We start from the raw sequence: 16,971 nt of genomic DNA, 5'->3' as shown, positions 1-16,971 counted from the left end.
ACACTAAATCACTCAGGAATTTTTATCCACAATAAATAGTTAAGAATTCCAAAACATAAAAAGGGAAAAAGGACATAATGTGGAAGCAGGGATTAGTCTCCCTGTGTAGTAATCTGAAAGAAACACCTATACAGTTTTGATATTTTTCATTCTTAGGTTAATAACAACTTTTATATCACATAATCAAAATATAATGGATAGGTTGAGTACCCTTGGTATTGTGGCCTTTTCCTGAAATCATTTTGAAATCCTTTAGGAAATCCATTCCATTTTCGAGAAATTCTATATGATACAGTAAATAGAAAACAGCTATATCCATCGAGCTTTCATTTCTCACCCTAATGCTGTGCATCATGTTACATTGTTAGAGTGAGGAGAGTCCAAGTTGTATTGACTGAAAATGTGGCTTTGAGCTTTCCATTTATCCTGTAAGGATAATAGCTTTTACCTACTTGGTCATTCTACGTTGACATTCTCCCGCTCCCTATGTAGCCCCTCCTTTCCTCTAATGCCTTATCCTTTCCTAGTCTATAACTCTTCCAGGTTATAAAAGAAAACTGATAAGGAATGGATGCTAGCTACAGCTTCATCAAAGCTAAGAGACAACACTATTAATTGAAAAGGTACACGTGGGGAGGAGCTCAACACAGTCCAAAGTAACTTCAAAGATCCAGGAAGAAAAATGAGGGCAAGTTTTACAAAGGGATCATTCAGAGATGCTTGATTAATAACGCTGGTTTTTTCTTCTACGCTTGGGTGTTTTTTCCTAATCCATTTGAGGCATGCTTATATTTTCCCCTTTTAACAAGGAAAAAGGAAAACTATTTAAAGAGATTTGTGGCATTGCTTTTTACAGAAAGGAAATAATTATAATTAATTATAGTTATCTTAAACATGTGTGTGGTTTAACAATACTTGAGTCACAGAAGAAATAGATGTGTCTTTGAACAGTCAGAGTAGCCTTTTAAAACGGGCTAATATTTAATGAAACAAACAGGCAAATAATCATTTCACTGATAGATTAGTGCCCATATCATGATACCGAGAGTGACAAATAAACTGGACATAACGCTTGGTCTTATTTTTTGTTTGTTGCTGTTAAAATTTGGTTCTCCCACATCATACGGAAAATGTAATGGGTAAAGAATCATTTAATGTCAGTTGGCTGCCAGAAATCTGAACTAGCTCTGCACCTGGGTGAGTTATATGCTAATTCTCTATGGAAGTACAAAATCAGAGTTCATACTTCTAAATGGTAATATAAAAAGTCACAGATTATTCATGGGAATAATAAGTCTTGGTTATCAAAGTCCTTCAGATGTCTAGACATGTCATGTAAAAAAACGTCATTTTAAGTCTAAAAACTAAAGTTATTTTAGTAAAACAGCTAAAATAAATCTAAATTATTTTAAACATTTTTTAGAGAACTACCAGAAAAAAAGTTTTTTTTCTTTTCAGTTCCAAGAGCTTAAATGAAACATTCATGCATTAAATTCAAAGTCTGACTGTCAAATCATTTCACTTTAATAAAAATTTGAATTACCTGCCTTAGGGCATTATTAAATATCAAATAAAAAGCACATATCCATAAGTCTGATTTCCCAATGTAATTTTTATGTAGAACTATAACTAGATTTGTATAACATATTTCAAGATAAAAGGATCAAAAAATGTATTCATAAAAGGTTGAAGTCAGAATTGGAGTTGCCTTTGAAAGAATTCCTACACAATTTTTAGGAATTTTTGGAAAAATGACCCCCTTTAAGTAATCTCAGACTCCAAGACAAGGACACAAATCCATCCTCCTTTTTAAAATACCTAAACTGTAACTGATTTAAAGACTGAAAATTACACATTATCTTTCTATCAAATAATGAATATATGGGGCGGCCTGTTAGGTCAGTTGGTTAGAGCGCAGTACTCTTAACAAGGTTGCCGGTTCGATCCCCACATGGGCCACTGTGAGCTGCACCCTCCACAACTAGATTGAAACAACTACTTGACTTGGAGTTGATGGGTCCTGGAAAAACACACTTAAATAAATAAAAGTTTTTAAAAAATGACTATGAAGTATCTGAAATATACATAATCTCATTAACATTAAACTCTCAGTGTGTGCGTGTGTGTGTAAGAAAGAGATAAAACAGTGATGGTTATTTAAATATTTAGAGAGAGACAACTCTGGTCTAGGAGCAAATATGGATCAAAACTTCAAGGCAATAATCTGATTTCATTAAACAGTGTCCTTTCTAGTTACTGATATTCACAGAGGTATAATAACCTAGACTGGAGAAGTTCATGTTCACCAAACCTCATCACACCTCACTACCTGCCCCTCTTACTGGGTCGCTCCTGTAAGCCCACCCTTCCACCTTTCACTCTGCTCCAATCTCCCATGTTCCTGGCTGCCTTTGCCCCTCCTACCACATTTTGCCATTCTTCCTTAAATCATGAAGCCAAGGCATGGAATCACTAAGCCTGTAAAACACCACCTCTTCTTCCTTTCTGTTACAGCACATAAAGTGTCCATGCTCTTAACAAAAGTCAGTCTCCAAATTTGCTTAGGATTCCATCCCCTTTCAACTTTTCAGACTTCACGGCTAGAACTCGTCCCTTTGAGAAACAGCATCTTCAGCCCCTCCCCCATCTACTGGGTCCTTCCTGCCAGTACACAGAAAAGTTCCAGCATTTCTTTAGTTTAAAAAAAAGTCTTGTTCTCACCACGAAAGAAGAAATGACCTATCTGTGGCATGATAGAGGTGATAGCTAACAGTGGTAATCATATTGCAATATATAAATGTATCAAATCAATACATTGCACACCTTAAACTTACACAATGCTGTATGTCAATTTAACAAAAAGTCTCCTTCAATCTCATCCCCTCTCTGTAGCTGCAGCCCCCATCCCAGCTGTTCAAGAGCTGCGGCCACACGGTATCTTGGCCCCCTTCTCCCTTCACATTCCACTTCGTCCCATGGCAATAGCGTCTTTCATCATCATGCCACCCTGACCACCAGTGTGGGGACACTTTCTGACCTCTGTCATGCAGTGTTTAAGAAAAAGGGCTCTGCCAGTCAGGCTGCCTGGGTCCAATTTCTGGATCTGCTGCATAATGACTGCATTACTTTGAGGGAGTGACCTAACTTCTCTGTGCTTTGGTTAACACATTGTAAAGATTCACATAAGATTTTATGGACACTTAATGATGTAATCCCTATGTAGTACTAGAACATGACAGATAGCTGGATGGATAGATGATAGATAGATAGATAGATAGATAGATAGATAGATAGATAGATAGATAGATAGATAGATAATAGATAGATAAAGTAGACAGAGATAGATGACAGATAGATGATGATTAGATAGATAGACAGACAGACAGACTCTCTAGGCCAAAACTCCCATATTCAGTTCAGACCGCTCCTCTGATCTCCACTCTCAAAATTCCAGCTACCTTCATGACAGACAGGTCCACTATTTGTGACTGACAGGCATCTCATTCAACATGCTCCAACTCTATCTTTCCATCCCAAAGAGTCTCCTCCAGCTTTGCTGCTGTCACTCCTTGACATGCTATCCACACGGTTTCCAAAGGCCCAAACCCCAGAATTTATCTTTGATGTTTCTGTCTTCCTTCACCCTTGTCCAATTTTCACTAGCTATCACTTTCAAGGTCTGTTTCACATGCACTAACGTCTCTCCAGATCCACTTCTATTCTAGCATCTGAGCCTCCGCGTCTTTTACTCAGCAGACCTCACAGAATCCTCCCACTCTTACCCTGCCCTATCATCCCATGCATTCATTCTCCAGACCCCACGATCTACTGAAAACACACATGTGATCAGGCCACTCCCCTGAGTGAAAGTCTATAAGTTCTCAGTGCATCCACAACGAAATTAAGATGCCTTAATATGGCTGACACGGCCCTCTCAGAAATGGGCCCTCCCTAGCTTTCCATTTAACTTCTTTCCCCCAGACTCACAGGGTCTTCTTTCAGGGACCTCAGTGCATCAAATTCTCACATCCTCCACAGGGAGTAGCCCCTCGGCACCTTTGCAAAACATAGTCCCTCTATCAGAAATCTCCTTCATGACATTTTTTCTTCTTCATGGAATTAATTACAATTTGCCATTGTATATTTCTGAAGTCTTTATTTGTCCATTGTCAGGTTCCCCACGTCAGACTTTGCTTTATGAGGGCAGAGACCACATCTGTTCTTCTCACCTCTATATGCCCAGAACCAATCACATGGTAGGTGCTCAATAATGATTTTTGATGGAAATTTTTTGCTTTTTAGCTCATCTACTATAAGGCTTAGCTTAAGCACTCTTGGATTTTCTCCATTGTTACCATATATGTTACCGAAAGTTTCTTCTCATTTGTACCAAAGGCAACTTTGTCTGGCCCTCATCATCTCCAAAATTAGAAGAAGGAAAAGATGACCTATACTGGCTAAGGTAAAAACTGAGAATGAATGAATGAATGAATGAATGAATGGCATGAGGCTGGCCCCTACGGGTCATGTATAGTTCTAAACGACTTCTAATTTGTCTAAAGACACTTAAGATACAAACTGTTATGGGTTAGACGATGGAGTCAAAGTAAAATAAACATGTTTCAACTCTTAAGAAGCTTGAAATCTACCGTGTTTCCCCCAAAATAAGACCTAACCGGAAAATAAGCCCTAGCACGATTTTTCAGGATGACATCCCCTGAACATAAGCCCTAATGCATCTTTTGGAGCAAAAATTAACATAAGACCCGGTCTTATTTTCAGGGAAACACGGTAACAGAAAAAGTAAGAAACACACCAACAGCTAAATGGAAGAATGTGACATGAGAGGTACAGTTTAAAGGAGAAGCAGAGAATTCATGCTGAGAGCAGTATTTGAGTTGGGCCTGCAGGGTAGCTAGGATTTCAACAGGCAAAAGGTAGGGAAGGAAAGACTGTATGAGCAAAGCACAATCGCAGAAGACAAAACAACCGTCTGGCTGGAGTTCTGGGTACCTCCTACACAGTAACAACAGAGAGGCAGGAAAATGGATTGGGAAACACATGGACAAAATGATCACCTTTTATAATTCCTGTGTTGACTGTCTAACTCATGAGACTGTGAGCTCCTTGAGGCCAGAGATTTCTATTCATGTGTGACTCCCCAGCCCCATGTACCACTCTAGTGTGTGAGTACATACTCCCAATGCTCCATTAAACAGTCAAAGCTCCGTCCTGTTACCTACAAAACTATTCCAACAGCTCCTCTCTCTTATGGGAAGCAGTGTTTTGTCAGCCATGCACACTGACCTATGTATGCACTTTTAGGTAGTTTGCAAGATAAGGAAATAATCCAGTCAATAGTCATTTATGTATATTTTATCTTTTCCATGTTTGCAATGTTTTATTATGTTAGGAATACACACATTGAATTCAATATATTAAAATGTATAGATTATATTTCAATTAATAAAGAAATATACCAAATTCAGATCATTAACAAGTGCTTCTTGCCCTATTAAATACATGCACTTCCCTAGGACACGAATCTTCATTCATGCCAGGTCTGCCTTCACCTATCTCCATAAACTAGGTGATCAACCAGACAGTGAGGGTCAGCTTTGAGGCTCACGTCCTCTAGTCTCTTCCTTTGTGTTCCTCAGCCATGAGGAAGTGACTGCTGCAGGTTCAAGGGTGCAACATAGTGAAGTACTACTGCATGTCAGTTTCTCTGCCTCGGGGTCCCTTTCCTTATGAAAGCAAAACTTGGAATGAAAGTCTGCTCTCATGAGAAAATATAAGGATTGCAGATTTTTTTTCAACATTGCATGAAAGTTTAGAAAACCACCTGACCTATAATTAATGAAGCTTGAGAATGTGTCATAAATTTTATCAAAATAAAGTACACTCAAATTGCAAAATTATCAGGACCACCATAAGAGTAACTCTGATATGACAGGTTTATGTTAATTGTGTGCACATTTCCTTACTTAATCTGCACGTACCCAAAAGGAGGACTTGTCTTGTTCTCTTTGGCTATTGAAATGCAGCTCTGATGACTCTGTCACTAAGTGGCTGAGTGGGTCTAAAATTGTCTCCCAAAATCCCATCACAGCCTTCCACAAGTTCTGCCCCCTTGACATGTGTCCTCAGCCTTCGGAATTCTTCAATCTGAAAATAAAAGCAGAAAAAAATAGATTAATCATTTACCAGATAGTAACAAGATTGGAGTTTCATAAATGACTTAAAATATACATAAATAACCACAATTAAAAAGGAGAATATAAAAACTAAACTTCAAAAAAAGGAAAACAGACTTAATTCTGCCAGACCTGACACCTTGCAAGAGAAATAAAGACAACAGAAGTAGAGGTATCAACGTCAACCCAACAGCCATGGCAACCTGCTGGGTTAATTAATGCAAAAATGATACGCACCTCTCTCACAAATCTTTTATACCTGCCAGTAGGATAATAAGAAAAAGTGAATGAATGAATGTGTTAAGCTAATAAGCTTCCCAAGAACATTTTAATTAATGAGTTCTGATGTTGCTGTACGTTCACATTGATTAGATGCTAGACTTATTAGATGGAGGGTTCCTTCATCAAAAGATTCTCTTTGCTGCTCTTCTAGCCCTTTAGAGAACACAGGTCCAAAAAAATACCTCTGAGTTTCCAAAAGTTTAAGCCCAACTTCCTCCCTGAGCACTAGTGGTTTTCAAGTTCATCTCCCCTTTTCTAGTGGCCTCTCCAGATCCTGTGGTTTCCCATTACCTATGAAGAGGTTCCCACAGAGCCCAGGGACATTTCCCATCAGCCGCACTGCAGTTTCTTTGACTTGCTAAGTCTGCACTTCCTAAGAACCCGTAGCCTGCCAGACATGACCCTCTGAGAAGTATCTAAGTAACAAGCAAACGTGTGAAGAACATTTGCTAGGCTCATTCCTATCTATTAGATGATTTACCTACAGGGCTCACCATCTGTTATTTCATTTAAATACTATATTATCACATAACAGACATTCTTCATTCCTTACACAAAAGGGGAAGCTGAGGCTAGGAAGGTTCCAAACTAACTAGATCTGACAATTCCAAGTCCACCTGCTTTTTTTCCCTGGTCCACAGCCACCTCTTCAGACATTCTAGTCCAATCAATAGACCTATATCCTGTATAGATCCCAGGATGTTGAGCAAATATGATTTGATCAGCATCAATCCACCAAAAGTTCACAGTGTATTAGAAAGTTACATCTACAAAGGTTCTTCAAGCATAGCAAGAGAATTCTCCCATTCATAAAGTGAAAGAAAATGCAAGAGATCAACTAATTCAGGGGCTCTCGTAAAAGTCCAGAAACCCCTACAGACTTTAGGGGGCCCATAAAACACCTGAATGATATGCAAAAGTTTTCATGAATTTTCCTAAGTAGAGGTTCCCTGACACCAAAATAGTTGCATCTCACAAGATTCTAATTCAATCCACTCATGTACATGTTGGGAAACAGCATTGGGGAAAAATTAACTGGCTTGTTAGATTAGAACCCAGGTTAGAAATCTGACTTCTAATGTTATTTTCCCATGTCTCCAAATACTAGTTGATTTCCCTACATAGGATAAGTTTGACCCAACTACAATCATCCTGTTTTTGTTGTTGTTGTTGTTGTTTTGTTGTTTTTAAGTAACACCTACATGCTGTAGTTATATACAAGTGCCAGTCAAACAAGCAATTAGCTATTTAAACTACATAATGGCTTTCACTAGACCTTGTTAGGGTCAGAGTGAGAATATGGGTAGCACCTACAGCTTGCTGCATCTGGAAAGTTTCTAGAGACAAGGTTGCATGAGTATCCCCTGTAATTATTTGTGGAATGTATTTTTCCTTAGTTTCCCCTAAGTGTGGAGTGGAAATGAACCCGGTCAGTCAGAGGACCCTGTGCTTTTTCAACCAGAACGATATGAAGGTAAAGTCAGTGGGCTCTGCATCAAAAGGCTGGTTCTCATCCTGGCTCTGCCCCCTGAGACCCAAATGACCAAATTACTTCACCTCTCTAACCCTCAGTTTCCACACGTATACAGGGGAGACAAGATACCAGTATTTGCAAGAGTGAAGTTAGAAGTAAGTGAGATAATGCATGAAAATCATTCAGCACAGTTATAAACACACATGAAGTATTCGATAAATACTAGCACAACTTCTTTTGAAGTCAAATCTGTAGCATTTTGGATAAATATTTAACTCCAATTTCATATGCTAAAAATTGACTGTCAGTAATAAACCAATTGACTGGGAAAATAGAAAGTCATCTCTCTTTGCATTCACTTTACATGTTACCATATTTAATAGCCTCCACTGATGAGCAATGTGGGCTAGAAACATGACTATTTTAAGAAATTCTCCATTTTTATTGACTTGGAAGCTTATGTTAAAGCCAGGTTAATTTTGCATTTACATATTCTGAACTGCAGATAAATAGTTCAAGCTCCAGGCCTCAGCCTGAAGCACCTTCTGTGAAAACAGCTTCTAGAAGAGGCGATCTGAACCCACAGTGAACTGGTCTCAAATCATTGCATTCTTGGAGAGAACCATCTCACAAGAAATGTTTTTCTCTGATCATAGCAACACTTGGAATAATTCAAACATCAACAGAGATCGAGGGAAAAACACGTTCTTCTGAAATGCCAATTTTTCTGAAGTAACCACCCTTCAAACCCTCTAGTCACTTCAAATGGTTTCCAGTGCGTACTGCGTTATCCCACACTGAAATGAGAGATGGTGAGAAATGAACAGAATACAATCTCAGGATAAAAGTCTTCAACAAAATTCAAACGTCAAGGCACTATAGAGACTATCATTATCACATATATCAGTATGTCCGATTTTGCCAATTTTTAACACTACTCTACTTAAATATGGTATTTGTTTTTAACCAATTTAAAAGAGATAGAACAAAGATCCATCACTTCAGAGACAAATCCTCCTCTTCTGAAGGTAGCAGAGTTGAACAGACACTGTTCTCTGAATCTGGGTTACATTCCAGTTGATCTAAGTAAGACATTTAGTCCAACCTTCACTGACTTATGAACCAGATCACTCGCTCAAAGTTGAGCTTTTAAAATTGCTTTCTGTATGGGTGCATTTAAAGGGTTTATGTCCGGGGTTTGAGCTTTGGCACTTACTATTTTCAGGAGTACCCAAGTTCATATACACATCCAGTAATTGACTTATTTGGACTTCTAATCTCATGTGTTGTGTCATCATGTTAAAAGAGAAAAATAACCCATAAAAGGTGGTGTTCTCATTTTATCATCAATCAATGATGATACATGAATTAGAGTAACATCATTCCTTATGGTAACAATCAAATAAAAGAGTCAAAATCAAACTGTACTTAAATAGTCCACATATATATAGTGAGATTTTATATATATATTTACATGCATACAGATATATGTCTATCCCCCCTTCATATATTGCAGCTTTGTTGTTTTCATTTGTTTCATTTTCTTGTACCCCATTTGTCTACCTTTCTTTCTAAAATCATTACTCCCTCTTTCTTACTGACCTCTTGTCTATAAACCAACACTCATTCTATCACTTACTCCTTAATCTGACCGATTTTTTTTTTTTTTTTTTTAGAACGATCTTAGAGAAGAGACCATCCTTTCCCAGTAACATTCATGTAAACTTTCCTCTTATTCCAGTCCCCAGCCCTGGTTTCTGCCACGGTCTTCCCATCATCACTTTAGGAGAGTTACTGATGAGCCACACATATTGGAACTTACTCAAGAATTACAGATCACGGAATATCTGATCACAGAGGCAGTGGTCTCTACCTTCGAAGACACTGAGGAAATATATACAAAATTTCCCACAAGTGCCTAGAAATAATACATGTTAAGAGAGGAAAGAGGGAGTCTCCGAGGAGAGAGAGAAAAGCCTAGAGCTGCACTGTCCAGCACAGCAGCCACCGGCCCTCTGTGGCCACTGAGCATTTGAAATGTGGCTCATCTGTGTCGAAATGTCCATAAGTACAGAGCACACTGAAAGTCAGATGCAGGACAAAAATTAGACTGTAAAAAATCTCATCGGTGATTTTTATACTGATGACATGTTAAAATGCTATTTGGGATCTATTGTGTTAAAATATACTACTTGAATTAATTCCCCCTTTTATTTTGACTTTTTTACTGTGGGTACCAGAAATTTTAGTCTTACATATTTGGCTCACGTCGCGATTCCATGGGCCAGGGCTGGTCTGGTGCTACACTTTAGAAACTCAGCTTCTGGTGTTAGAGTGCTGAGCTAAGTTATACATGGAGATCAATGCTGTTGGATAAAAAACAGTGGTTCTCAAACTGTGCTTCCTGGTATACATTCGTTCCTGCCCCAGACCCAGTGAATCAGCAGCTGGAGGGGGGGGCGGGGGGGGGGGGGGGGCAGCAATCCGTGTTTTCACGATCTCTCCAGGGGATGGTCTGAGAATCATAGATACAGAAGTAAATTTACGACAAATGTTCCGAACTACTTGAAGTCATTTTCAAACAGGATCATGCCGTGGCCCTGCAACAACCTGGTTTTCGGGCTAACAGCCCCTCAAATCCCATAAGGAACACAAACACAAGAAAGGCCTGCCATTGAGCCCGGACATATCAGCCTCCTCAGCTCTCCATGACCGTGTGAGCTCCCAGATCCCACAGGCCAGGCACACACCATGCCTTACTGTGGCATGGCTGTGGGGAGCTAGGAAGAGCCCCACTTTCAATCCATAGGAAATACGGAATGGGAAAGGATGGCAAGGAGAGGCGAGATGGAGAAGAAACAAAACTGAAAATGGTTTTCCAAGTTCTAAAAGACATATAGCCACACAGTGAAAAACAACGAACATATTCCATATTCTTTTGTTTCACTGGTGTTATTTGATGTTGAAAGAGAAAGGAAATAATAGATGCATCTAATTTGAGAAAGTAGGTAAGAAATAGATTAGTTAGGGGGAAAGGGCAGAGGAGGAAGCAGGAAAAGGAGAGTAAAACTTAACAATCAATCCATTTCTATGCGTGTGTGTGCACACAACTCGTGCATATGCCATTGTATCAAAACACCACATCTTATCATTCTGAGTATTGTTCACATTTTAATGCCTCTGTGAAGTCAGAATGTGTCTTACAATTTCTATTGTCAGATTTGATGAATGATTATGTTCTTGGAATCTCATTTCCAAACATAACAATATAACTGAAAAAACATTGTTTTCATTTTGGCTTCCTAATGCTTAGACCACTGTTTATCTTAATGTAATGCTTATTGATCATTAAAGAAAAGAAAATTACACTCATTCAAATCCATCCAATTGTGTGTGTGTGTCTTCCCCAGCATATGGTATGCAAACCAAGAATAATATGAAAAATGCAAGGCTTCCAGTTCCATAATCTAGAATTCTTAGTACTCGGGAAGATATAAATGTTCCCCTATAGGCTTAATTGTGAGCACTACACTGAAGCAGAAAACTTCTCCTCCTTGAATCAAGTGGCTGTGAATCAAGCAGTAAGACTGAGAGCTTTTTCTGTATGTGCTAGTGCGGACACATTGTTATCCTATGGAAGACGATGGTTCAAGATACCAGTCGTTTCCATAATAATACCCAGCAGCTTAATCACATACATGTTAACCCTATGACATAAGAGGAAACATTTTTCTTCAACACAGTTTTTTTTTTTGTTTTCTTTTTTTTAATTTATTGGGGTGACAATTGTTAGTAATATTACATAGATTTCAGGTGTACAATTCTGTATTACATCATCTATAAATCCCATTGTGTGTTTACCACCCAGAGTCAGTTCTCCTTCCATCACCATATATTTGATCCCCTTTACCCTCATCTCCCACCCCCACCCCCTTACCCTCTGGTAACAACTAAATTATTGTCTGTCTATGAGTTTTTGTTTCTCATTTGTTTGTCTTGTTCTTTTGTTGTTTTTGGTTTATATACCACATATCAGTGAAATCATATGGCTCTCTGCTTTTTCTGTCTGACTTATTTCGCTTAGCATTTCTCTCTCAAGATCCATCCATGTTGTCACAAATGTTCCTATATCATCTTTTCTTACCGCCGAATAGTAGTTTTATATTTCTCAATATAATCAGCTGTGTAGACTCCACCTGCCATTTGCTCTTCCTTTTATTTTGCATGTCAATTCTCATTCGCTGTCTCTGTATCTCCACCTTTCTCTGCTCTTCATTAAGTGCGATAATATGAGACTTTGTAATTTTTCGTGGTTTAGATTTTAGAATCACATCCTCTCCCTTTGGTCCCTCTCATTTTTACTGCCCTCTCTGAACCTTTCCTCTGTTTGCTTTGCTTTCTCTGAAATTATACGAGCAGCAACAGTGAAACATGCAAGTCAAGGACAGACTGACTTATAGTCTCTTAAGATGATAATGTTTTTCTAAATCACACCTAATTATATTTTAATATATAATATATGCACGTGTCTGAGTGTCTGTGTGTGAGAGTGTGTTTGTGTCAGTGTGTGTGTGTGCGTACATTTTAACATTGCTATCCTCTGAACAGATGCTGTAATAGAGCTTTGTGCTATTAGCACCTAAATCTTTTTTCTTGAAAAGCTACAGCTAATTGGAAAATCATCTATTTCCAGAGTAGTTGAGATTATTCCTTCCAACACACATCCCCTTTCAGAAAACCTGGCCGATGATCGAGGAGGATGACTTGGTGAGTGAGACTCTGTCACTGGCCTTACTTGGAGGGACAACACAAAGTAAGGTTTTCTCTGTAGCCAGCGAGACCCAAAGGCACAATGATTTGTCTCTGGATTGTAGCATCACATACTGGTCAGCATGGTAGTAAAATATTGTATCTCATGTTTACGGGACATCAGGTAACATTCACAACACAGCTCAACACTAATGTTCCCAATACCATGCTAGCAGGGGAATCCTTATGGAATTCTAAGTAAAACTGAGAATTTTCTTTTTTGTGGCCCAGCAAGGCTAATACTAATGGAGTTTCAAAAAATAGAAATTATTGTGGTTATTACTGTGCTCTGTGATGGAGGTCAGGCCCATGCTCCCTTCCTGCACCTCGTCTCGTGCAGTTTTAGAGGCACTATGTTTTCTCTTGCCTCCATGCCTGTGCACACACTTCCCCCCTATTGGCAGTGCCCACCAACACCCATACCACATCCCTCCACCTGGTTTGAGAAAGGTCTACCAGATGGCTGCATCTCATGCAGGCACCTTTCCTGTTTGATACTAAAAGGCCATGTTCATGCTATCCCATGGCACTGTGCACATGAAATGACTGTTTTTTAAGTGTAAATCTTTGGCTTTCCCCCTAGGTGATGAATTCCTAAAGGAAGGGCCACATCTTATTGGACCTCCACTTACAGTGCCTACTATGGTGCCTGGAAAACATTGATTTCAATTACGAAATGAAGCAGTGTATGAACTAGTGATTAAATTATCCAGATCACTCTCAAAAGAGCAATTCCACATGCTAACATCAGCCTATGACAATGGTAAAGAAAAGGAAGGTAGAACTATGACATATATTACCTTATTATATCAATAAGTTGCTTGTATTAATAGTGTCAATGACATATAAAGGCTGGTGAGTGCATCCCAGTATCACAAAACACACTGTGCATTAAGCCTCAGTGCTTTGAAATTAAGCCATGTAAGCTTTTGTGCTACCTGAAGCAACAATAAGGAAATGTGTATCACTGTCCTAGAATCCAATTGTAGGGAAAGTATAATCAATGCAGAGGGAGGTTTGATCTTTTGCATGTGTCATTCACAGAATAATAGCAACTGCATCACCCCAGCTCTGACAACTCAGGCTGCAATCTCTTACAGTCTGACAGCAAGCACAGGGCAGCCAACAGCAAGCAAGTCCTCCACACACATACAAAGACACACGCGTGAGCACGCACACACACACACCTGTCAATCCCACAATTCCTGCCTGCTTTGGAAATATGACATCAGCTGGAGAAGGGACCTGGAGTAACCAGATGGCACAGATGGCACATGGAGAGTACTAAGATCCATGGGACCCTACCAGCTTAGAAGAGCTTTCTTATCAAAAAAAAGGTTACCCTCAGGACCATGTCCCAGCACAGCGTCTTCTCCCATTTTCTCGACTCTGCTCTCCTGTGTCCATACCCTTTTCTTGGGCATCTCATCTGTTTCTGTCACTCAGCTCCTCCTTTTATGCCAATGATTCCTAAATCTGTCTGTTGGGCCTCAGCCTCTGAAGGTCTTATTTTGTGTTCCTAACTGACTGAAAGAAACCAAACTTCTCCAACTGGGGGCACAAAAACATACGGATGGAGGTAGAAAGCTTCTCTAATACTATTGAGATTTTCCTGACAAGGTCTCTTACAAAAAGAGGGTCTCAAAGGAACTGTAATGTTGAAAAGGGCAAGAGTTGAAAAGGGGAAGTGATTACACACCCAGCACTGATATCACATAGAACTGAGCTGGGTCCCAAATCTACCCTTCCTACCTGTGTGGCCCAGGCAAAGTTTCCTTAATCTCCATAAGCTTCAGTCTCCTCATCTGAAACCTGAGAATAATAACATTGTGTTGTTCCATTCTCTGGCTCCTTCCACTACGCCTACAAAGCTTCAATTGTTTTCCACATTGTCTCTCCTGGCTTTTTCCCATGAAACTTCTTGAAAGATAGTCTTTGGTCTGTATTTATCCTTGGTCTTCTATTTACAGCTCAACATTCTATGAAAACATCTCGCTTCAGTTAACAATTGCCTATTTGGCAATTATAGTTCCAGTTCATGCACCTTGCTTGCAATGATGAGGCAACTCTGAAAAGAAAGAAAGGCTTTCTCCATGGTAGGAGCCTCGAGAAAAACTGGTTGGATGGGTCAGGGAGTTTACCTGGAGCAACGTGAAGCAGCATGATGGAAGGGATGGTGGGGGAATGGTAATGGAGAAGGGGAGCCACAGACAAGCCACAGAGAAGTGCTAATACCAGCATCAAGCAGCATTCACACGCGGCCAAGGAAACAAGAGTGAAGGGTATGAACTGAGAAGTGACAGCTGGGCATATTTTTAGAGGGTTCGCTTATTGCCGATGGGGTGAGCAGCGGTCGCCCTATTTATATTCTCTGTAGCATTTGTTACTATTAACCTCCCTCCTCCACATTTCGGAAATACTCTCTCCAGTTCTGGATCCCAGGACACCACGCCCTCAGCTGTCCTCAGGCCCTTGGGCAATTCCTTAGTTCCTGTGTGGTGCCATCTCCTCTACCTGCAACGAGGTTTTGCACTCAGCTGGGCTGACTTTCCTCCTCAACTTGAGCTGATCTGATTCTCGAATCCATTTCTTCTTTCTCTTGGACATGAAGCTACAGTGCACTTACCAGCCTCCCCTGCAATCAGGTGTGGCCATGTGATTGAGTTCTAGCCAACTGACAGTAAGCATAAGTGGGTTCACCATTTCTAGGAGTGGCCCTTTAAAAAACTTCCCCTGAGATCCCCCAAGCTCTTCCCCTTCCTGCTGGTCCCATGCCCACACCTAGGGCAAACTTGGAAATGAGGCATTGAAGATGGCAGAGAGTCTTTCAACCTGATCTCCTGAATGACTGCACAGAGAAAAGCCTTCACTGTGAATTAAAAACACATCTGTTGAATTTTATGTAAGAAATAAATTTTTACTGTGACAAATCACTAAAATTTTGAAGTTTACACGTTATCTGTGACAGCAGTTATCATCTTTGCTAAATCCCAACCCACATATCATTAGTCCAATCTTCTGCTCTTAATGTTAGACTCAGATTTCTTATTTCTTCCCTCTCCTGCACCAGACTGACCCCTAATATTTTTCAGGAGTGAGTGCCTGGACCTCCCAGTCTGGGTTGGGTTTCTTTCCTATATGTGACCACCTTACTGATCACAATTGCCTGTATGATCATCTACCTCCCAACCCTCTGGTGAACTTTTAAGGGTGAAGACTATGTTTTAATCTCTGTATCCTCTGTGCCTGGTTGGCACTCAGGAACAGTTTCTTGTAAGAACAAATAAGTGAATGAATTAATAAAGGAATCAGGAATTGTCATATTAAAAATAGAAAAGTCCAAAGGTGGTGTAGTCAAAGTTTATAAAATAATGAAAGGATGGAGACGCTGAATGAGGAACTCTTACAATTAATCTTTAGAAACAGAAGAGTTAGAAGAAATTGTTAAAGGTTGAAGAAGGGATTTTAAAGATTTAAGGACAAGCAAAAGGAGGATCTACTGAGTAGTTAGGAAATGTGAACTTCTTATAAAATGATAAGGGATATAGTAAGAGTTTGTAAAAAGTTTTATAATACTATAGGAAACTGGTTTATCTACTGCGCCATCTTTTTGAGGTAGATCATGAAGGAAAACAAAACCTTCCAGGCCCTGAGGGATAAGAGACATGGAAAGTAATAATATGAAAATCATTGTTTAAATGCATTGTTGTTATGTTGCCTCATGTTTCACCAGGTAACACCCAGGGACAATCTACCTCGGTGCCCCCACACACTGTGCATCAGCATTTAAAGCACCTATCCGGAGCCCAAGGTGGGAGGTAGGTGACAAAAAGAGAAGCTACAGAACAATCCAGAACTTTCCCAGGTATTCTTTCTAATTCCCTCACCCTTCTTCATACACAATTTTCCTGTGCAAGCCAAGAAAGAAATATTACAAAGCCCCTGTGTGACTTAACCAGAAATAAGCAGCAACCTCACTTCACTTCCAAGACCTTCTTCCTCTCCGTGCTTGGGAAAACCATACAAAGGCATAACGAGATGAATTGACAGTTTGACTATTTCAGTGACTTCTATTTACTCTGTAAAAACTGACTTTTAAAACACAGATATAAATGATAGCTGGGTTCTGTTCTTCCTTGACCTTTCAATTGCTTTCACTAGTTCGAGACATTTAACTTTCATCTGCAAAGATGTGACTGATCTGAAGAA

The 16,971-nt window shown here is 39.6% G+C and overlaps 1 protein-coding gene across 3 annotated transcripts in view; it reads right to left on the bottom strand.

Moving 5' to 3' along the window:
- The window catches only part of CA8 (carbonic anhydrase 8), a 93,834-nt gene that overhangs the window by 13,181 nt on the left and 63,682 nt on the right, over positions 1 to 16,971 (bottom strand). For all 3 annotated transcript variants that reach the window (XM_074318547.1, XM_019716202.2, XM_074318548.1), the window contains exon 8: positions 6,003 to 6,168. In XM_074318547.1, the coding sequence (XP_074174648.1) occupies positions 6,034 to 6,168 (135 nt within the window). In that variant the 3' untranslated portion in view covers positions 6,003 to 6,033. The remainder of the gene's footprint in view (positions 1 to 6,002; positions 6,169 to 16,971) is intronic.

This window comes from Rhinolophus sinicus, linkage group LG14, assembly GCF_036562045.2.
Source record: "Rhinolophus sinicus isolate RSC01 linkage group LG14, ASM3656204v1, whole genome shotgun sequence".
Classification (NCBI taxonomy): domain Eukaryota; kingdom Metazoa; phylum Chordata; class Mammalia; order Chiroptera; family Rhinolophidae; genus Rhinolophus; species Rhinolophus sinicus.
This window is presented reverse-complemented; position numbering and strand designations above follow the sequence as displayed.